This window comes from Strix aluco, chromosome 2, assembly GCF_031877795.1.
Source record: "Strix aluco isolate bStrAlu1 chromosome 2, bStrAlu1.hap1, whole genome shotgun sequence".
Taxonomy (NCBI): Eukaryota; Metazoa; Chordata; class Aves; order Strigiformes; family Strigidae; genus Strix; species Strix aluco.
In genome coordinates this window covers 1,900,806-1,923,893 of record NC_133932.1, presented here as the reverse complement: position 1 = coordinate 1,923,893, position 23,088 = coordinate 1,900,806, and the positions used below count along the sequence as shown (strand labels likewise).

Below are 23,088 nucleotides of genomic sequence, written 5' to 3'. Positions count from 1 at the left end.
TTTCTTTGCAGAAGGGGTTGTGAGGCGTTGGAATGGGCTGCCCAGGGCAGGGGGGGAGTTCCCATCCCTGGAGGGGTTGAAGAGTCGGGTTGACCCAGCGCTGAGGGATCTGGTGGAGTTGGGAACGGTCAGTGTGAGGTTCATGGTTGGACTGGAGGAGCTTCAAGGGCTTTTCCAACCCAGATGATTCTGGGATTCTGTGATTCACATCTCCCCTCAGCTCAGCCACCCCTTGCCTCCCTACCACTGTCACCTAGACCGGGTCTGCCAGCGGGAAATGCCCACCGGGACCTTCCCAGCACCAGGGCTTGGGAGAGTGCTGTGGGACAGACAAAAAAAAGAAAGAAAATTTTTTAAAAAATGGTAAAAATATCTTTTATTTCCTAGAAGTGGCTAAGGGCAGGGCCTGGGCAATAACGAAGCCCGTACCCCGGTACCGCCAGGCCGGCGGGGGGTTACCGCCCCCCTCCACCTGCTCCGGGCCCGCAACCACCCTCCCGCCTCCCCGGGGCCCGCCGGGCCCTCCCCGGCCCCGGGCTCCGGTCCCGGCCCCGTCGGGCAGCGCGGGCCGTGGCTGCCCCCTGCCGGCGCGGCGAGGTGGCGGTTGCCGGGGCTGCCGGGCCCACAGCCCGTGGGCGCCGCTTGCCCGGGCGGGCGGGCGAGGCTCCCGCCTCAGGCTGCCTCCAGGTGCTGCTCGCAGGCTCCAGGGCGAGGCGTGGAGCTTCGTCGCCCCCGTACCCGGGCGCCTGGCTGGGGGGGAGCCCCCACGCTCAGCGGGTCACCCCTCAGAGTCCCTGCGCTGACACAAAAGGTGTCCCAGCTCCGTCCGGCCTGTCCCTCGCTGGCTTCGGGTGGGCACAGAGCTGACCCGAGGAGGAAACAAGATGGAAGTAAGCTCACCTAGAGAGATCTCCCTCCTCTGCTCCCACCGCCCCCGTCCAGGCTCCTGCCGTGACCAGGAGTAATAATTAGACTCCTTTTCCCGTTTTTCAGTCACGATTCACTGCTGGGACAGGACTAAAGACTGCAGCTGTGCTTTAAGGTACTAGGGGTGGTGTGAAGGGACCCAACTCCAGAGAGCCTGCAAACAAACCGCTTTCTGCAGAGGTGGGAGAATACCAAAAGGTCCCCACATCCAAAGGCGAGTTTCACCCCAACACAGCACTAATAACTAGAATCAGTTGACTCTCAGCAGGGAAGGCTCTGGTCCATGTGATGAAAGGAACCAGCAGAAGACTGGAAAACAGATCAAATCTTGCCGTGTGTTTGCAGAGGGAAGGCTTTCCTCCAAACCAACACCTTTCAGGGGCTCTGAACAGAACAGGATTTGCACAGTCGCTTCTACATCCCTGGAAAGAGCTGCTCTTGGTCCCAGATCTGTTCCACACAGGAGTCTCCTACTCTGCACCCTGGCCTTGTGGTGCCTGTGCCTGCTCTACCCTGCACTCCGTGGCTCCCAGGTAAGGCTTTGCCTCTGCTCCCTCCAAAGGGCTCTCCTTGGCCAGGGAAAGGAGGTAACCAGGCTCTTTTGGCTGTGTTTAAACAGGGGTACGTTTCTAGTAAGCCTGCCCCACAAGCTGTCGTGACTTGCCCTGGTCAGGAGCAGTGGTTGCACTCCAGAGTTGAAGAAAGACTAGATGTCACTCCTGTACAGGGGACAGAGGTTTTACCAGCCCACTCAGGGGCCAGTGCAACCAGTATAGTAGAGAGGAGCAATGGGAACATGGGTCTTCCTGACAGCTCACTAGATCAGGGATAGGCAGGGAAAGTCAGCACCCAGCCCCCCCCCCCCCAATTCTTTTGCCTGCTTATTCTGAAGTGAGGGCGTTTGCTCACCCCCCTCACGGTCACAAGGCAGGAAAAGGGGAAGCCAGTAAAAAGAGCCCACGTGGCACCACAGCAGATGGGCAAGAGACAGAACCTAGAACCACCTTTGCTGTCCAGGTAGTCTGAAGTCTACCTCAGTGCCATACAGATACCTCCTCTCCATACTGCTGCACCCAGGCTCTGAGAAGCATTTTGGGCTTGCACGTTAATCAGAACAGGCTGATCTCAGCTCATTTCTAGCTCTATCTAAACTACCTCACTCAGCAAATGTCCAAGAGCACCTCCTGCCCCCGGCCCCACACTGTGCCCATCTTGCCAGCGAGCGCAGCTGTGGCTTGGCTGCCATTCCCTGCAGCCTGCAAGGAGCCCACCTGCCTGATACGGATGTGCCTCCCAGCAGCACCAGCCATGAGCACATGCAGGAGAGGACCTGGGCAGGCAGGCTGCACCCCCCCTAATTGACTGAAGGAAGAGGAACACTTGAACTTGCTCCAAAAGGAAGCACAAGCTCCAGCTTCCCCACATTCATTTACTTGCAGAGCTTGCCTAAACCTGCAAGTAGGCGTCAGCTTGCAGACAGGCAGTTTAGAGGAAGCAGAGTTAGGCCAGTGCAAGTCAGCTGGAGGTATTGACCCTTCTGGCGGTTTGGATGCAGACCTTGGGCTCAGTTTAAACATGTCTTTCTTCCCTTCTTCTCTATCTAGAAGAACTGGCCCTTCCCAGCCATTATTTTCTTCAGCATGACTCATTCCAACTACAAGTCCATTGTATCCTTCAACACTTTCTATCCAGGCCCTGCAAAACACACCAGGGAGAACTCCACCAGAGCACCTACACCCCTTCCATACAGGCAATTCCTGGGGAGAAACAGGCATACTATCAAATATCCCATTTTTGGTTTTAACTACACAAAGAATTTACCAAAACATTCTTCATTTTTCTAGAACGTCATACGTTGTAATAGTCCAGTTTAGCTTAGGGCAAAGCTTAAGGCTAATACAAAGAGCAGGAATCTCTGGAGAACAACTGTCTGCCCCTCAGGTGATGACAGCATTAAGGTAACACTAGGTACTTCAGTGATGTGCACCAGAGCGCTCTGGTGGCAAAGCACGGAGAGCACACAGCCAAAAACCAAATCAAGACGTGGCTTCTTAAGCAAGCAGACCGAGCAAGAAGGCCAATGGGATCCTGGCTTGTATCAGCAGTAGCATGGCCAGCAGGGACAGGGAAGGGATCTTACCCCTGGACTCAGCACTGGTGAGGCTGCCCCTCAATGAGTGGGTTCAGTTTTGGGCCCCTCACTCCAAAAAGGCCATTGAATGACTCGAGCGTGTCCAGAGAAGGGCAACGGAGCTGGTGCAGGGTCTGGAGCACAGGTCTGATGGGGAGCGGCTGAGGGAACTGGGGGGGTTTAGTCTGGAGAAGAGGAGGCTGAGGGGAGACCTCATGGCCCTCTACAACTCCCTGAAAGGAGGGTGCAGAGAGGGGGGATGAGTCTCTTGAGCCAAGGAACCAGCACCAGGACAAGAGGGAATGGCCTCAAGCTGCGCCAGGGCAGGGTCAGACTGGCTCTTAGGAAGGATTTCTTTGCAGAAGGGGCTGTTGGGCGTTGGAATGGGCTGCCCAGGGCAGGGGGGGAGTCCCCATCCCTGGAGGGGTTGAAGAGTCGGGTTGACCCAGCGCTGAGGGATCTGGTGGAGTTGGGAACGGTCAGGGTGAGGTTCACAGTTGGACTGGAGGAGCTTCAAGGGCTTTTCCAACTGCGATGATTCTGGGATTCTGTAAGCCTGACAGACACCACTCCAAGGTGACACGCATCAGAGTGGTGAGTTTTAAGTGCTTTTAGTGAGTTATCAGGAAGGAGTTAGAGTTTGTAAAATGCATGGTGATGTGATCATGTAACTGAGAGCTCTACTTTCCAAGCCTCTCAGGAATAGAGGTTTTAGGTTAAAAGTTTCCTTGTACTCATTACATAGGGCAAAGTGTGCTCATCAATGACTGCAAACAGTGCCACAGAACAATGACAATGGCAGGTGCAAAGTAGGAAATGCTAGAGGCATGATAGTGCTTCAACATTTATTTTCCCCAGAGACACATAAAAAGAATCAAAACAGTTCTAAAAGCCACAGAGCTTTATAATACTTCACAATACATAAGTACTAACTGCGCTTCCTGCTTAGACTAACCAGCAGGGAGGTCTTTTGTTCAGGCCGTGCATAAAGCTGTTTCATTTACTTCAGGTACAGAACAAGTGAAGGAGAAATTTACAGTAGAGCCATTCCAGTTTGATTTAAGGCCAGGAATTTCTCCTGAGAGGGATGCTCTGCTGTTGAGTGGAAGCCACATTCAACAGATACTGCCCACATCGCGTACAGATGTCTGCAGTCAGCCAGTCTGCCATAGTCCCTGAGCAACGGCACAGAGGCTGTGCTAGGCAACGGGGTTCCAAAATAACAGGTACACTGGAGTGGGAGAGGGAAAAAGAAAAGCAGGAAAGCTGACCCATGTTTCTGTTAGAGGGCATGGTGTTCTTCCACCCTTCCCCTATGCCAAATCCAACACTGCTAAGTGATTTAGCTCAATGCACAAGTTTCAACAGAGCAGTCAGCTCCACTTAGGAAGGCTACTAAACACCAGAACAGCTTCATTTACTGACACCTTCCCTCCACTGACAGCGTGTCAGCCAAAGGGCTCATGGATATCTGTGGCTGATCCAAGGTTATGGCCACATCCTTACACTGTAGGATTTTTTTTTTGCCATCCTGAAGCATGGCAGTAATGCAGTCACTTGGACCTCTTCTGCAACACCTGCGTTATAAGACAGGCCAAACCACTGCCCCTCACAGTTCACTTCAGCAGTGAACACTACCCCTGCTTTTTGGCAACTGAAGTACGAGCCTTTGAACCAGGAACTGCTGTGACTTTATTTTGGTGACATTAAAGTATGGTTTCAGAGAGAAAAGATACCCATTCCCCGGTAGAATATATAACTGATTTGGAAAGAAGAGAACAGATAATGTATGTTTCCAGTCCTAGATATTACACTTATACCCGCAAGGTTTGTCTTTTCCACCCAGAACTGTCAAAAGCTCTTTCTAAAATAGTTCCTCTTCTGGGGACAAAAAGGAAAAGGTGTCTGTATGTGTGTGGAGGGACTGAGAAACGATTTGTGGCATTACTCTTCCTTCAGTTATACCTGGACCATTAGCATATTTTATTTCTAGTTACAAAGGAGCTACTCCTGGTCTGTAGTGACAGACCCCCAGCTGTGGGGGACAGGCTACAGTGCGACCTGGAAATTCTCATACAAATGAAGCTGTCACAAGGAACCTTCTATGTCTGGGCTAATATGGACACTTCTGAATCCATGTCAGGAACCTGATAGCTGAAAAGCAAAATGGATTTCAGAGCACCTACATGTCCTCCCTTGTGGTCATCTAAAATCCACAATACTTCAGAGAACTGTAGTCTAGTTAGACCAGTGGTTAAACCAGTCGTTCAGCGTAACACTACACACTGCTGTCTGCATGTTTGTAGGCTTGCAACATACAAGTAAGTGGTAACATCCTTCAAGGTAAAAACAGAACATCACTGTCCCAGCTTACCCAAAACACTTCCAGTGCTCTATTTCATACAGCAAATCTGAGGTCTTCTGCTCTTGAGTAGCTGGGTCCTCCTCTCTGGAGAGTCTCAAAAGTTTTAGGAAGTGAAGTGGGAGATGTACACACGTTCTGAAGGGCATGGACATCTGCAATCAAAACACGAGTCACCTGAGTTCTCAGAGAAACACATCCCCCTCCTTAGCAGGAAAATTTGCATGGTATGCAACTGATTTCTTGGTGCACTTAGAAGACAGACATTAATGCAGTGAACTTTCTGACCCTTGTATAAATAGAGCACAGAGTAATCCCAACTACTTTACACAGGATGAAAGAAAGAGAAACCAGAGTTGTTTTAGCTGAGTATGACAAGAGATGTCTGTGACACTCTGGCTGCTTTTCCACCTTGTAATATCCCCTCTTCGGTTTTCTTAGAAACAAGCTAGAGGGTAGATTTGAGGTATCAGTGGAATGAAGGAAAGTTTCCTATGACTAGGTGAGGTGCAGGGAAAATAGAAAACGTAAAACACCCATATGCTGTTGTAAGGACTAGACTTGCCTTGACGCAGCAGTCACAGCAGACAACACTAAGAGAGAAAAGTTCCCAGCATTATCATTTGAGTACAGCTCAGCAGATACCAATACTGCAGCTAAGGATGACTTCCCCACAGAAGGCTTAACTTGTGATTGTGGCACAGTCACTTGATGGGAAAGTGAGCAAGCTTAGAACTCCCCTCTTCAGTTTGTCAGCTCTCCTATTTATCCAGGTTTAAGTCATCTGAAATGTGTCAGCATCCATAGCTTGAAGGCTTTATCTGCAAACGCCTGTTACTTTTCACCCAGCACTACCACCAGACAGTTACTCAATTCCCAGTGGTTGTTTACTTGTTGCTTGTAATCAACTCAGTGCTTCACCACTGCTTCAAATAGACTTAAGTGAGTCTTAATGAGCCTGAAGTTCCTCTTTTCCTCTGCCATGAACAGAAAACCTCTGACAAGTAAGTGGATACAAGTAGGTCCAACTCCATTCCCTGTCACAGGGTCTGGAGTTCACTTTTTCAGTCCTCAGCAGAAGATTCTGGTGAGGATCCTCTCCCAGAACCTGCTCAAGCCCTTGACTGAAGTTAAATCCAACCTTTAGAGCAAAATGCAGAGTGATCTCAAAGAAGTTGAATCTAACATTTGCACAGTAAATTTGGTTATTGCTAGCTTAATACTAAGAGTTAAAATTGAGATACCACTTCAGAGGCAAGTTTTTCACATCCTCTGCAGCTGTAGACACTTCAGCCTGGCTTGTGCAGCAAGGCAAAACTGAAGGGCTCAGCAACCTGTTCCTGTCCAGTACCACAACTGTTTGAATACTGAGTATTTTCAGCACTGTTCTTTCATTCTTTTCTCCCTCCCCACTCAGTCCTTTTGTACCAGCTCACCTGCTGCAGAGGTAACAGCTGTAAGGCCACTTAAGAAACATCTGCTTATGGCAGCTGAAACAGATCTGTGGAAAGAAAAGTTACTTGTGAATGCAAATGGGAAATATCTTTGTACCAACAGTATCCACTGCCTGCCAAAGAGCAAGCACATAAACCAACCTTCTAAAGGCTTTAGATCCACATACAATAACAGAGGTCCAATAAAGGATAGCAAAGACACAGGAATTAAAAGCTAAAAAGGCAAAAAAAAAATCTTACTTGTAGGCCAGTGTTTTTATGATGCAGAGGTTTGGGGCAGCTGCCAGACAACAGGAGTTTAAAAAAAGGCTCTTGAGCAAACAATAGCTGTATTGTGCAAGAGTGTAACAGTAGCTAGTTAAGAGAGAGGGAAGAAGAGAGACATTCTTTGAGGTAGACTGCCGCAATCCCAAAGAGATTAAGTCAGGGCAAATTTGAATCCAATCCTGAAGCAAAAAATGAGTCATAAGGAAGTTGATGAGTCGCTTGAACTTTATAAAAAAGAACACATTCATAAACAGCTGGCAGTCAGAAGTGATATTATCTTGAGAAGCAGAGCTTGAGAAAGCTAAAAAAACTTCAGCAGCAAGAACACAAAGGGGGTAAGAGAGCCATTTTAGAATAGGCAGAGAGCATGCAAGTTAAAGCAGGGTTGGTAAATGAGGTGAGAAGAAAAGAAGGATTTGGTCTCAGGAGCATCAGATTGTGGAAGTAGCATAGCTCTGCTAGTAGAACCCTTTGGCTCTGTCTATACTGCTCAATAAGTGAGGGCAAGAAGCTGACCCCTAAGCCAAGTAGCACGGACTTCCTCACATCTGCGTTGCAGAGGGCTTGTACTCACGACATCTGCTCTAGAGGGGCTGGTTACAACACCCCCTCTAAAGGGGACTCGGTGAATAAGCCAGCAGTTAAGCAGAGGGGACAGCCAACAGCCCTGTGCTGCGGGTTAGTCCTTGTACCCTTCATCTCCTTTGTGACCACTCAGCAAGGTGGTTTGAGAGTCAGCACAACTCAGGTGTGGGAGCCTGAGTTAAGAGCCTTTGTATCACTGTTTAGCCATACCAAATTCCAAGTAATTACTTTGTGATTTCAGAGCTGGCCAACAGTCACGGCAGTCAGCTCTCCTAGTGTGGAAATAACAGACAGCAAGTATCAAGCAAAGGCTCGTTTACTTTGTAGGCAACTTACACAGCTTGATTAGAAGCCATCAGGGCACAGGTATTATTTTTACACCCTAGGGCTAAACTCAGGTCAGCTGGATGAACAGAGTAGGTTTAGGCAGAGAGCACCTCCGCAGTTGAGCACTGAGGGCCAGGAAGCCAGCCAGCTTTTGAAAAGACAAGGACAGGACAAAGAGAAGGAGAGGAAACATACCTTTGCTCTTGGAAAGACACCATCACTACCTCCTTGGGAGAAGCCTTGCCCTTCCAGCCCCACCATTGCATATCTGGTTCCAATCAGCTCAGCAATGGTTGGTGACGGGCACTTGGTAGGAAAGGCACAGTCCTATCCAAAGACAGAAGTTAAGCATCAGAGAAAGCAGAAACAAGCTGATATTTGGGGAGGTCATCCTCACAACTGGGTCCCAAAAGGCTCAGGAGCATTTGTCCCCAAAACTCAGTTTTGCCAGTGATGGGAGTATCAGTTGACTCCGACAATACTAGTAGAGAAACTACTACAGGGGTTTTAGTGGTTGTTACACTTTTGAAGCAGCTTTCTGACACCTCACTAGGGAAGCAGGTCGCTTGGTCACCACAGTAGTTAATACCATTTCCAGAGCCAGTCTGAGGAATTCTACCCTTTGGTACAGACCACAGCACAGACAGCACCCTGGCCCCTCCTAGGCACAGGATCCCTTTCCACAGCACAACACTCTCCTGCCTTCTCTTTCCCAAGACCCACTGGCCCCACACAAATGGCAGCTATGGTCTGGTGGTCAACCAGGAGAGACAACAGTGCTTTTATCCCCAGGTGGGGAGCTCAACCCACCTGCAGCCCCTACCACACTGTTGAACACAGAGTTATGGTCAGTTTAGAGTCTTGCCAGGGGTGGGGCAGGGAGGGATGCAGAAGGAAGGGAGACCAGGGCACAACACACCTTGTCAGGGCAGAACAGGGCAAGGCCATGATTCAAAGGTTGCACAGAAGCACGCAAAACCCAGCATTGCTCCCCCAACAGTCATTGAGCCTGACGACTTCAGTACAGCATACATTTAAAAGTCACTGATGCTGAGCTACCTACGTTTTGTCAACCACCTGTTCCCTTTACTGAAGCTTACAGGATGTTTGTGAACGTGTCAGAATCTAGAAATAATGAGGGAAGAGGGAGAAAGCAGGACAGGCCCATTGCCAACTACAGTCTGCTTGAGGAAGCCTTGACGGACACTTTCAAGTAATGCAGTGGTATTTTTCTCTTCCTGTATGAGGAACAACTTTATTACATCATTCAAACTGGGAAGCCTCCACAAGGACCCTACAGCATTCAGTTTTCTTTTAAGCTCTCCAAGCTTACATACATGAGCCTAGTATGGCCTAAGATAAAAACCACAGAACGTGCTTACTGCTTGAGGATCTACTGCTTGTGCTACTGTATGAGGATCAAGGTGCAAGCTCTGGTTGTTACCAGATGTATCAGACCAGGCTTGCTAGACTTACAAGTTCCTTGCTTTGAAGACCTCTCTCTAAAGATTTGGACCTTCCTCTGTAAGGAGGCTGCTGCTGTTGGCCAGCATTCAGGACACCATTAGGTTTAATGTCTCCTAGTGTGGGTGCACTCATGGGAGGATATGTGCTATTTGCAGCGAGACCTGGATAGGAAGAGAGAGTTTTAGGGTGCAGAAAACCAACTGGCAGCTTCTAAGTATTCACCCCAAAAGCTGAATGCTCAAGAGCACTACAGTGCCTTCCAAAGGTAGCAAGGCTTGCATCCCTCCCCCTCAACGCCCATCAGCTCAGATCACAAAAAACAGGGGTTACAGTAATTATGCTTGTCAGTAGGCCGTGATGAGGCTTCATTAGCACCATTTAGTTTAATAAAATCAAGTGGTGTGCTTTGTATTTGAACATTCAAAACACTCATTTAGCTTTTACTGTGAATTCCAGTTAGGCCTTTGGGGACATGCTATCATTGTTTTGAAGCTGCAGCAGCTAGACAAGCTTCAATCAACTGCAGAGGAATGGTTTTCTAAGGGCACCTCCCCAGACTCGTTACTATGTGTTGGAGCTCCTCCTGTAAAGTGTCTTCAGCTGATCAGAGAGAGCGCGTACAGTGAGCCCAACCTAAGGCTTTGGGAACCCGGCAGGCCATTGTACTTTGTCACCTGGTTTAGATGCGCAGCTAGAAGTAAGTACACTGACCTGTGCTGTTGCAGGATACTGCTGATGACCTGGCTGAGGCAAGACAGGTGCTGGAGGGCAGCTTGGGAGTGGTTTTCTGTAGACCAGAGGACAGGATGTTCTTAAGCTGCGTACAAGAGACACCAAGCCTCAGAAGTGCTGCAGCTAAACAAAACCCAGGATAGCCAGGGCTGACCAGAAACGTTCAAAGCTCAGCGAAAAGTGGAGCAGAGAGAGAAATCAGTGTGGTACATTCAGCAACTTTATATTTCAAGAGGTAATAGCAAGTTAATTCCCCCTGCAACCAGGAAGCTCCAGCCAAGCTAGTGAAGTTTCAAATTCATCTGTTCTCTCTCTCACCCAGGTTCACTTGCAGATACGAGTCCCAAAGTTTCACCTGTTCAGGAACCAATTTCACAAAATACTCCCTATACAACTCTCGAGTACATTGAAACCATTTTCTTGGCTCCAGCTCACATGTAGCAACACTGGAGAACAGTTCAAGAGACCATGCCCCACTAACCCAACTCAAACCCAATGTTGAATCTCAACAGCACCGTTTCTAGCTTCTCTAGAAAAACAGAAAACAAAATTGGTTATATTACTCTCCATATGAAGGTCCTTCTAGTTTAGCAGTAATACATCAACCACAGGGTTCTCAAATGCTGAACATTCCCACAAGTAACATGGACTTGTGCAAATATAGCTAAGATCTTTCTGCTTTTATTAATACATATCTGTTTTCCTCAGTTAAGCAACAGCATTTCAGACAGAAATGTTTACAGAAAACAGATTCCTGTTTGTATGCCAGTGCATCTGTGCTAGACATGATGTGTTAGGGCTTAAGTTCTGTTCCACAGAATTTCTGAATATGCTCAGACTGAATCCCAGAACCAAGCAGTCAAGCTTTTCATGATCAAGCCAGGAATTAAAGAACCTGAAGATTGTATCATGGTTTATTGAAGAATGGTGCTCCCAAAATTGCTCCACAGGCAGAAGAGTGGGAATTCACCAGTGAAGTTAATGATTTATTTTCAGGAAGCAAGTCTTCCTTCCACAAGCTCACATACCACATGAAACACAAATACATCAGCACATCTAGCATCAAATGCCTCGCTGTGAGGTAAGTGTGGGAATAGTTCTGGCCCATATTGGCCAACTCTTATGCATATTAAAACTTCTGCAGGATCTAGTTTTAAGAGACCAGAGCAGACCTTGGTTCTATAGGTTGCAGTTATGCCACCAAAAAAAAGTGTTTAAATATGGTATGAGCTTCTGTAAAGGAAAGGACTTCAGTGAACCTAATAGTACCACATTCGTTCACTTTTGAGAGACAAGATTGCCCACACTAGGATTTGAACCCGACGTTCCAGGCTATGTGTGTGTGCAGATCCAATGCCTGAAGTACTTCTGCCTCTCAGAGCCCTTTCATTTAAAGCCTTACCTGAACGCCTGGTCCCAGCTGCTGTGTTGTAGTGTTCACAATTTTAAACTTGGTACTGGCATCTTGGAGGGTTAAGAAACTATTGCTTGGAGATTTCAAGGCAATATTTGGTGCCACAAGCATTTCTGCAGGGGAGAGGGGGAACAAGCAACCCCATACATACAGACAAGATAAGATACTCTGCTGTGACAAGAAAATGACAAATCTTATACCCACACAGAAAAATTTGAGATTTGACTAGACTTTGTCCTGGTAGTTATATAATCTTTTAGTTTTAGGTGATGGTCAAAATCCTGTTCTCTCACTTCGTGGACAGACAAATTTGAACATCCATAGAAAAAAGGGTAATTTGAAACATCTTTTGAGTCTTAATAAGCCACAAACAGATTTTCTAGGAAGATCTGTTCTCATGCCATACCACCTCTATCACACAAAATTTGCATTCACACCTCCCTTGCATTATACACGCTATGGAAGAGATAAGTTGGCTTTCATTTCAAAGGCCATCCACTATTTTTAGTCAACACTGCCTTCACTTGCATGCTTGATAGGTCACTTTGCAGCAGGTACCTTTGGGCCTGCTCCCATTGTCCCTTGCTGCTGCTGACCGAAGCTTCCATGGTTGTTTTATTTCTGCCATGAGCTGTTCATGCCAGCTGGACTCCCTTGGCACACACTCTTCCAGCTTCCTCTCCAGCACCTGCAGGCAAAGCACAGCACCAGAAAGAGCCAGTGGATAGAGCAAGGAGACCAGTGGTCACAAAACCACTCCTTCAGCAATGGCACTGGTTTACAAGTGCCTCTCACTCAAGAGGGCACTGGGCCCTGCACACGAGAGAACCTTTAGATAATGCATAGTAGAAAACTTTGGCAACTCTCAAATTTAAAACAGAGAACTCCAGGAGTACTTTCAGGATCACAAAATGTTCCAAACGGAAGAAGCAGTGGAGGAAGTAGGGAGATCAATCATCTTCCTCCTACAGAGATGTCACCTCCCATATTCCCAACCCCGTGTTTTGGCAGGAGAGTCTGCCCAACAGTTAATATGGTTAATATATCTCCATCCCAAATCCAAACTAGTATTAAGACATTAGCTCTATATTCCTAGAAACTGTCCCATCAACTCCAGAATCATCTTGGTTTGCTATCATTAGATGCAGCACCAGGTCACCTACAGACTTTAGGTGAGGCTTGGGAGCAGCTACATCAGCTCTGGGGGTCCTGGGGCTTTGATCACCTGAAAGAGCAGAAATGATGCTTAAGCACTAGTTCTTTCCCTGCTCCTAGTACACCCTCCCATTCAGTGGCACTGTGAATGACACAAGTCAGGATTTGGGGATGGGGAAGGTGGGGAAGGCATAAAAAAAAACCTGAGTTGGAAAGCGTAGAATGATGAGGTTTACTTACATGGTTTTTGGTAGAGACAGATTTGCTTGTGGCAAACTAGAAGCAATCAGAAATGTTGCACAGCCCTTTGAGGCTTGCACAAGAAGCATACAGCCTTCTAGCCCCAGCAGCTCATGGACTGCTCTGAGAAGCCACTGGAGAACACTGTACTCAGATTTTAATGTCAGGAGTGATCCTGACAAGCACCATGGTCACACCACACCCATCAGTGAGAACTCAGCTCCAGGGAGGAGAGTCACTGAATGGGTTAACACAACTGTAACAAGAACTGTAGCAGCAGGCAGCTGTATGCCTAAGCTAGAGTCCCAGAGACTGGTTTACAGCCCTACATAAACTATGAACAATAGCAAGATAGAATGGCAGGGCAGGTATTCATGCGAGGCAGACTGTCTCCCTCACTGAGCCCCGTGCTTGCTGCGTAGGGGAGAACTGACAAAAAAGTCAAGTTGCACATGCATGTTTTTAGCTGCCTTGTTCTCTTATTCTTACTTTGAGGCTGTGCCATTTACTTTCCAGAACACATAGGAGTGCAGGTAGAACAACACTACAGCTTCCCACACTAGCTGTGCTTTCATTCATTTGCAAATTAAACTACTGTTTGCTAGGGAAGCTTTAAAATAGCTTTGCAGATGGGGAAATCCTCATTTAAGAGCCTTCACAAAGACCTGAGCAGTAGCACTCTATGCTTTCTTCTAGCATTCATGACTACTACTCTTTAAACGTGTTTGTGCTTCTTGTCGACCACAGAAAAAAATTTAAAGAAAAAAGAAAATCAAGACCCAGTTCATCCTGCCACCTTGAGTTACAATTCTGTACTGCACAGTCCGCTGATACACACAGTACATTGCAAGGAACACAAGTAGTTATGATGTATTTTCTCCTTTCCACTACTATTCACTTATATATCAATCAAATTCTCTCCAGAGAAATGTCAAAGCCTTGTCTGAAGGCTGGAGCCACAGTCAAGACAAGCAAGAGCTGGGATTTTATAGAGGTGCATGGTTTAGCTGAGGCTTTTAAACCCCCTGCACTTTAGCAGCGCCAATAATGAGAAAAAAGCCGATGTCTAGTGTGGTATGCAAAGTTTTCACTTTTCAAAATAGCGCTCTTTATTACAAGCAGAGTTGTGTCTCATCTCCTGCCAAGACGTCTGTTTGCAAAGCACGCCAATGCCACAAAGCCTTATGCCAATGTTTTAGATCTGCTCATCATTCCCAGCTCAAGCTGCAGCAAGTGAACAGTGTCACAAGCCTTTAGAGACACCCAAGACATTTTTGTATCTGGTCATCTTCACCAACCATCCACATTGCTGGCAGCCCCTACCACCTGAGTCAGCAGGGCAGCTGCTCCGGGCAGGGGCTCAGCTTCTTTTGCCCTGACTAAACTCCTGCAGTAGCTCACATACACTGCCTAGAGGCCTCTGCCTGCGGCTGAGCAAAGGACTTGCTCAAAAGTGCTTTTGCACTTGCATGCATCCCACAGCACCGGGGAAGGCAAGGCAACTAGTAAGAGATGCCAGGCACAGCTCAGCTCAAGGACCCTGGGAGGACACAAGCATCCAAGGTGGACGGCATAACCAGGCAAGGGTCTGTTTCATGAAACTGTTGCGTGCAAGGCAGCATAATCGCTCCAGGGAAGGGAGTGGCTGGCCCCTGGAGGGACAAAAAGTTTACCACCCAGCTTCATGAAAGCATGGCTACCCCTGACTTAAAAAGACATCCACAGCCTTACTGGAACAGGTTGCCCAGAGAGGTTGTGGATGCCCCATCCTCATCAAGGCCAGGTTGGATGGGGCTTTGAGCAACCTGGGCTAGTGGAAGGTGTCCCTGCCCGTGGCAGGGGAGTTGGGACTAGATGATCTTTAAGGTCCCTTCCAACCCAAACCATTCTATGATTCTACGATACTGAAAATGAAGCACTTGGGTGGACAAAGAGGGCGATCTAATGTTGAGCTGGAGTGAGAGGGAGACCAGACACTTCTGGACTTGGGAGTACCTTTGATAAAGACAGGTTTTGGAGAAGAGGTCTCAACAAATACCGCTTAGAAATGAGGTAGAGCAGGTGGTTTCAAAGTTGTCCGTTGACTCTAGCCACTCACCTTCCGAAAGGTGTACCTCTTGTGCTGAATATCATCCAAAAGTAATTCATAGGGAGAGCGGATACGTTCTGCTGGAGGTGCAGGATGCTGTGGTCGCTCAGCAGCCTTGCGCAGCCTCACACCTTTCTGCAGTTCATGGATGACACTGGGCCACGGGGATGCCTTGGAGAAACCAGTGAGGGCCAAGTCAACATCTGGCTAGAAGGCACGGAGCACCATCCCCTCCTTCCATGTAATAGGGCACATTTAGCAACTGAAGTCGTTCAGAAACACAGAAATGTGTCCTTAACGCCCCCTTCAACTCACTTCCAGATCAGGGCACAGTACCAGAGCAGAGAATTGCTTCTCTTTGCAGAAGTTAATTTACAACAAGGAACCTGGGAGCTGGCTCACCAGGCTCATTCCCAAATTTTGTCATTAACTTTATGAATGTACTTCAGCAAAACACAGCTTCTGCTGCCAGGTAGCTAGACCCATTTTCTTGAATACCTACTTCCTGCAAGTCTCCAGGTGCCAGAGTTTTTTCATGTTATTTGATCCTAGAAAACACTGGGAATGAAACCCTAGATCTTACCATTAAAATCCTCTGAACTCTCAGAAACCAAGGGTTGAAGAGCCCACAGACAAGAGGCAACAAGGGGAAAGGGATCTCCTGCTTTAACCTCCACAGCAGCATACGTTAGCAGTTTCAGCCTGGAGACACAAGCTGATAACTCTGACATCTGCTCATCCTGTTCCTGTGTTAATATCTAAGGATGCTCAGGCATGCTGTATAACCCAACAAAAGTTAAAGACAGAAAAAGAAATAATCAACTCAATGGCATGTTTAGACAACATTGTAATGGAAGCGTTAAGTCGACAGCTTATCTGGATCCCAACGGCAAATTGAGTAAGAACAAGTGATTGTATTATAAACAGTGAAAGGGAAGCAAAACACTTTAGAAAACTGCCTCAGAACAAAGTTTCTGACAGACTCCTCTCCCTTTCCCACTTATAGTATGAAGCATCTTCTCTCAACTCACCCTTCAGATATCTTGGTATAATATCAGGAGAATCTTATGCAAGCTCTGAGTGATGGCTGCCTTCAGGAAGATGGATTTTTTTTGTTGGATTATTTTAGCCTGGCTTTGATACAGTCATACCTCAACTCCAGAGAACTAGAACTGTCAGTGATGATAGACTAGCCATATCTCCTAGGCTGTATTTATTACTGTGTAGAACTCTGGGCAAACTGATCAGTGTTAGAGACCTTTGAAATAGCTTATCCTGAGCCATTTGCACTTCCTAGAGTTGTATTTCACATGGGGACAGAACTTGACTGAAAGATACAACCTGAAGAGAGACTTCTGTACTGTAATAATTGCCACATTAGTTTTGGGACAAGAATTGCCTTCAGCTGGCCATTTCAGAGCATCTTGTACACCCAAAACATTTTTCAGATGTAGGTGACATTATCACTCATACTTTTCTTTCCCAACTGATTGGATCACTGCAATTATTCTACTTGGGCCATCCCATGTATTGTCAAACTCCACATAAACTTCCCACACCTGTGCAATAGGACACAAAATGCTACAGCACTCCAAACCTACAGCATTCAGTTCAACAGAGGAGTGGCAAGACAGCTGTGTTCCTAAGGGGTCTCACTGCTTAGATTTCAAGGTGAAGATTGTCTTGTGACATGTCCAGATAGGCTCTGCTGAAATTGTACAGCCCTGAATGCTATCAGGCCGTGGCCTACGTTTCAGAAGGCCTGTTTTGTAGCAGTCACCATGAAAAAGTCTGGTCCATAGAGAGCATTAGCTACTTAGCACCACTCAAGGCATCAGCTCTAATCTATAGGATCCCGGTGAAGTTGGCATCCTGGTTATTTAAACTCAAGGGTTTGTCAGAACAATGCAATCAACTGGTGGTTAGGGACTTGGAAACTAGAGGCAGAGGATTTGCAACAGACATCCTGCTTTTGGAATTCATGTCTCCTGAAGGAGCAGAGGCCAAACACACTGGCCTTCAGGCCACACGGCAAAGCCCATGTATTTATTCATGTATTCCCTGCAGAAAAGAGCTATAGCAGTTGATGAGTTTGTGGTTTGAGATAGCTTGCCAGTTTATTTTAATAGATCACAAAATTGAGAATATGCCCAAACACACATTTCACAAACATTTTCATACGAATAGTTTGAGCACGCTTCAAAGCAAGTGCTATTTAGACAAAGGGAGCAAGTCCACAAGTCTCTCGGGGCTTGCCGTTTGTCTCCACAGACTCCAGACTACAGTGCATTTGTTTATGCTGGGCAGAGCTCCAGCCAGAAGAGCTATTTGTTTCTGATTGAGCCCTGACTCCGTAGGGCCTTGAAAAGAAGAGAATAAGTTGCTTTCTCTGCCCCAAACACACAGTCTAAGATCTATGGAAGGACAGAACGGAAAGACAAGAAAGGCAGCGAGCAGAAGGTAGGAGCTACAACTCCAACGTTGCTCACCCTGCTTCACCCCTTTGAGCTGCTGGAGCTGCTCAACCACAAATACGGACAGAGCTACTGGCCTTCAGTCCCCTCCAGCCCTGAACCAGCACAGACCCCACATAATAAGAGTGAACTAGTCCACCCCAGTACTACCACCAACAGAACAGTTTTCTGGGAGTTTTCAGTCCAGCTACAAAAAGGGAACAGATTGCTTTTGGCAGGTGTCAGTTCCTGCCAAGAGCTGGAGTTTGGGGCTTATTTGCAGGAACAAACAGCCTGAGTAATTACTTGTGGACACTTACTCCAAAGACTGCCTCCAACTTCATTTTTAGAACCGGTTTAAATTGAACCACAAAGACAACCTTTGTGTAGAATAAATGCCCACATGAGGTTAACACACAAAACAGTTTAACTTCAAGTTCACTCCCCAGCTTGTTTTGCAGACAAGTCTTTAACTGCTTAAGCTCTTGAACAACTTAAATAGTTTTGTTTGTGTTCAAGCTCTGCTTTTCATAGAAGAGTCAGTGGAAAGCCTCAGAGAGCCAAGGTAGACAAAAAACCCCAACTCCCCATAATGAAGCAATTAAATCCCTTACCCCATGTTTTTCCTTCTTCTGAAGGTGATTTTCCACCAAATCTTCCACATCCATTTTTCTCAGACTCTGAGAAGCAAGCACACCTTGCACTGGTCAGTGATTTCCTATCCATCCAGTATAAATTACTAGATTATCCAGTATAAATTACTAATCTGAAAAGCCTAGAGGCCCCAAACACCCAAAGTTTCCAAAGCTACAATAAATTACTAATATGGTGCAGAGACAGTAGCCTTTCACATTGTGAAAATAGACCTTCCACTAGGTACTCCATTTCTGGGGCAATGGGAAGGTTACTTTAGAACTAGGTGAGTGTGTGAAGGCAGAGGGAAGAGCAGCTAAGGGGTGAACCCAGATGTACCTCTTTGGAGGTCTGGATGGTGATCATGAGCTTCTGAAGTTCCATATATTCAGTAAAGAGACTCCTACAGGTCATTTCGTAATGGCTGGTAGCCTCAGAAGGCCTGGACAAGTGCTCCTCACAGGCCTGAAAGAAGTGCAGCTATTTAAAAGAGATCTTGAAATGAAAAAAACACCATAGGATGGAATAAAGCAAGATTTAGTTTTCTCAATCCATGGCTAAAACACATCTTCCTCACAGTCCCTTTGGGGGCCAAAAAAAAAAATTTTTTTTTTTGGTTTTGTTTTCTATTGCACACGCAGAGTAACAAAGAAGCAAGATGTCCAATCTTATATGTACAGTAATGTAAGGAGCTGTGTAATTTATATATCTTGTTCTCCATAGGGTGTGCTTTAAAATAAGTACCTGGAAGGGGCAGCCTCCAGCACAGACAAAGCACAAAAAAACCACAGCAGGTGGAGTCACTTGCCCTGATCAGACTGAGGGGTGGGAAGTTTCTCATGCCTTTGATTACGGTTGAGAGAAAACTATGTTTGAGACATTCAAATCCCAGATCTTGCACAACCTGCATACTACGGACAAGTGACTTTTTTGCCTTCTAGGCATCGAATTTGGAGACTATGTACAGAAGGACTTTGCAGACACAGCTGTGAGAGCCATGCTCAGTCTTCCTTCTTAATTCTTTTTCATAGGCATTTGCACACACCTAAGATGGTTTTGCCTTTTTCCTCTGATGGGAAAACCATGAGCTCCCTCTATGTCCTCCCAACAAGCTCCCCAGCTTTTTCCAGAAATGGTCGTGCCCCTTGGTTAACAGCATTGTTCCATGAACTCCTCTAAAGCTGCTCTATTTACTAAGCGGGAAGAAGGAAACCTTGATAACATCCTGCAGTGTGACTGCTGGTTTCACTGCCTCCTCATCCAGTTTCAACATGAGGCACAGCAGTTTCTCCAATGGATCACTCAGTTCTCGCTCCACTTGGCTGTCGATTCCCCAGTCCAAGGCTTCATAGATCACCACTCCCAAGTACTCCAACAGCTGCAGGCAGAGACCAAGGAAGCAGTGCGGCACAAAACATTGTGGAGAACTTCGCAGCTCTCACTTCCCAGCCATACATGTACCCTCCACTGCCCCTCAGGGCTGAGCACATCTCTCAGGATAAGAAGGGCCCAAAAGCTCATCAGGGAGCCTGAGATACTCCCTAAATCAGCTGGTTTAAGATTTTAAAATGGCCTTATCTAGCACCTCTAAGTTATCTGTTATTAAGACAAAAAAGACTGTGGGCTATTCCGCAGTAGGCAGCATCTGTGCACATTGTTTCCCAGGCCCATTGTCTTACTTGAGTTCAGCCCTAGCATTTTGTTTCATTTTCCAGATTGCAGAGGACAGAGTCACTCACTCAGGGCACACCAAATTTAAGCACCTTGATAGTTTCCAAAGACACCTGCATCTCCTGAGCTGGCCTTCTACTACAGCAGGATTATATCTGCACACATAACGAAGGTGAGGACACAGGCTTACCTTGTCCTCTGACTGCTGAATGCTGCCAACATCTGAAAGGGAAAAAAAGAGGCAAGTGGAAGAAAGATAGGCATTGATAAACAGCTTTTAGAATCCCTGTTAAGAGATAGAAACAGGAAACATTCTTGGTAAAAAGGAAACAAACCCCTCTGACTAAGGTCAGTCCCACCTGGGGAAAGTATGTGTATATTTGGGGACTCCTGGAAAGCAACACAGGACACTCTTCTTACTGTGAGCATTAGCCCCAAAGTAACTGCTGCTGGGTACTATCTTTGTTTGCTAATAGATACCCAACTACAAGGAAGGCACTGGATCTTTGTCTTCACTCTATCACCTGCTCTTGTCCCTGAAGAGCAAGCCTAGCACTGACCTCTGCAGCAGTGCAGCCGAGCAGTGCCTTAGACAAGCTTGTTGCCACTTGCTGCCTGCACATAGTGACAACAAAAAAGAGAAACTATGAATCATCGATTCAGAGAGTTACTATACAAAGGAAGATTGGAAGACAAACAGAGCAAGACTTATAATAAAGCTTCAGACTACTTATTTCAAATAACAGAACCGATAATAAACTTTCATCCCAGCTATTCCCTAGAACCAAGTGATTCACTAGAGCACTATTAGAAAAATCAGGAGGTTGTACATCTGTATTATCAGTCATCTACAGTCCTTTGAAATGAAGCATAAGCAGTAGAATAGCTTCATGACAACATACGGTGGGGGGGGGAAGGAAAAATCCCCAATTTATCCCCACATTTCAGCCTGTTACAGGAACAGCCCTTGGCATCCACAGCTACCTGTGCTCTTACCAGACTTGTGGTACACCTTGAAGGAAGCAGTACCATCAGCGTGGATAAAGATGCTTCCAGTACCTTTTATGAATACAGAATGGAGTGGTGGGCACAGCCCCTGGGCCAGCTGCTCCATTTTACAGCAACACTGAAAGCAGACAGCCCAGGCTTGCTCCTCACTTATAGGATGTTCAAAACATCTCAGAATCTCGGCTAGAGAGACCTTTGTGACCATCTGCTCACACCGTGGAGACTCCATTTTCACCTTTGCCCCTCCACTCTTAGCCTAGGAAGCTTAACACCCCCTTGCCAGGACAGGCAAGTGCCAACAGCTGCCTTTTATCTGTTGTGCCTCCTGGTTTTCTCTCACTTCCCTTCCCTACAGGTGTGGTCATTAATGCCAATTTTGCTCTACCTTCTTAAAGGGACACCACTTTAATCTGTATTTGTGTGAGGGTCCTTGAAAGAAAACAGAAAGTATACAACAATAAAGGAATCTAAAGAGAAGACTGCACCAACATCATGCTTAATTTAACTCCATTGTTTCTAACGACTATATTAATTGGAATACCAGTGTTGGCAGGTAAGAAAAGAGTACATTCAACTTCAGGCAGAGAAGGAAGGAGGCAGGAAATAATGTCTTATACTCAGGAGAGTAGAACTCACAGAAGACCACAAAAATTCAGTCCATTTGATGGGAAACTGTTCTGGGAGCACTAATACATTACAGCAACCAACTCCACGGGGCACCTGCATCCACCACAGGCCCCACTCCTGCCTGGCCTTGACCCTTTGGCCCTGTCACAGCAAATCCCAACAGCTGGAGCTGGGAGCAATGCATGGAGGGACCGGGCAGGCCGGGCGGGCACCCAGGGTAAGGGCAGCAAGGCCCTTCCTTGTTCAACACACTGATACAAATTGCTACTTTTGAGAAGCATTCCACACAGTTCCCCATAGGATTTTCACAGAAAAACTGGCTGCCCATGGCCTGGACGAGTGAACGGTCTGCTGGGTCAAGCACTGGCTGGATGGACGGTCCCAGAGAGTGGTGGTCAGTGGAGATAAATCCAGCTGGCGGCTGGTCACAAGGGGTGTTCCTCAGGGCTCGGTGTTGGGACCATTTCTGTTCAACATCTTTATTGATGATCTTGATAAGGACATAGAGTGTATCATCAGTAAGTTCGCAGATGACACCAAGTGAAGCAGGAGTGTCGATCTGCATGAGGATAGGGAGGCTCTACAGAGAGACTTGGATAGATTGGATCGGTGGCCAACATTGACAGGATGAGCTTCAACAAGGCCAAGTGTTGGGTCCTGCCCTTGGGCCACAACAACCCCCTGCATGGCTACAGGGGAGGTGTGGCTGGAGCTGTCTGGAAGAGAAGGATTTGGGGGTTCTAATTGACCAGCAGCTGAACATGAGCCAGCAGTGTGACCAGGTGGCCAAGAAAGCCAACGGCATCCTGGCTTGGATTAGAAATAGTGTGGCCAGCAGGAGCAGGGAGGTGATAGTCCCCCTGTGCTCTGCACTGGTGAGGCCACACCTGGAGGGTTGTGTCCAGTTTTGGGCACCTCAATACGAGAGAGATCTCGAGGGGCTGGAGCGAGGGCAGAGGAGGGCAACGAGGCTGGGGAAGGGCCTGGAGAATAAATCCTGTGAGGAGAGATTGAAGGAGCTGGGACTGTTCAGTGTGAGGAGGAGAAGGTGAGGGGAGACCTCATCACTCTCTACAGCTCCCTGAAAGGACATTGTAGAGAGGTTGGTGCTGGTCTCTTCTCACAGGTGATTAGTGACAGAACGAGAGGGAACGGCTTTAAACTGCAACAGGGGAGGTTCAGACTGGACATGAGGAAAAAATGTTTCCCAGAAAGAGTGGTCAGAGAGTGGAATAGGCTGCCCAGGGAGGGGGTGGAGTCCCCATCCCTGGGTGTGTTTAAGGGCCGTGTGGATGAGCTGTTGGGGGATGTGGTGTAGGGGAGAACTTTGCAGAGTAGGGCTGAGGGTTGGACTCGATGATCCTGAGGGTCTTTTCCAACCTGAATGATTCTGTGATTCTGATTCTGTGAAGTAAGCTCCTCAGCTTTTTTTTTTTCACTCTGGGCTCTGCGTGTGTGTGATGGGAGGGGACAGTCGCATGGCTTGTGGTGGAGGTCATCCCCTGAAGAACTCCTGCTGCCACAGCGCATCACGGGGAACCTCAGC

The 23,088-nt window shown here is 47.2% G+C and overlaps 1 protein-coding gene across 1 annotated transcript; it reads right to left on the bottom strand.

Annotated features, from left to right (window-relative positions):
• Positions 1 to 3,964: 3,964 nt before the first annotated feature.
• LOC141920088 (protein spire homolog 1-like) lies at positions 3,965 to 21,144 on the bottom strand. The gene is made up of 17 exons (XM_074816771.1): positions 20,904 to 21,144; positions 20,098 to 20,129; positions 19,450 to 19,614; positions 18,576 to 18,701; positions 18,218 to 18,283; positions 15,156 to 15,357; positions 14,238 to 14,262; positions 12,830 to 12,875; positions 12,225 to 12,354; positions 11,655 to 11,779; positions 10,232 to 10,307; positions 9,530 to 9,681; positions 8,249 to 8,380; positions 6,857 to 6,921; positions 5,986 to 6,013; positions 5,433 to 5,575; positions 3,965 to 4,289 (listed from the first exon to the last, which is right to left on the bottom strand). The coding sequence occupies exons 1-17, from the start codon at positions 21,142 to 21,144 to the stop codon at positions 4,118 to 4,120; spliced, it is 1,926 nt and encodes a 641-aa protein (XP_074672872.1). The 3' UTR covers positions 3,965 to 4,117.
• Between the last annotated feature and the right edge of the window lie 1,944 nt (positions 21,145 to 23,088).

Excerpts from the sequence above, each read along its gene's own strand:
- LOC141920088 (XM_074816771.1), bottom strand. The coding sequence starts at position 21,144 with ATGGAGTCTCCACGGTGTGAGCAGATGGTCACAAAGGTCTCTCTAGCC. Across the intron at positions 15,358-18,217 it reads AGAAGAAGGAAAAACATGGG|CCAGATGTTGACTTGGCCCT; the intron begins GTAAGGGATTTA and ends CGTGCCTTCTAG. Across the intron at positions 12,355-12,829 it reads CCAAGCCTCACCTAAAGTCT|GTGCTGGAGAGGAAGCTGGA; the intron begins GTAGGTGACCTG and ends CTTTGCCTGCAG.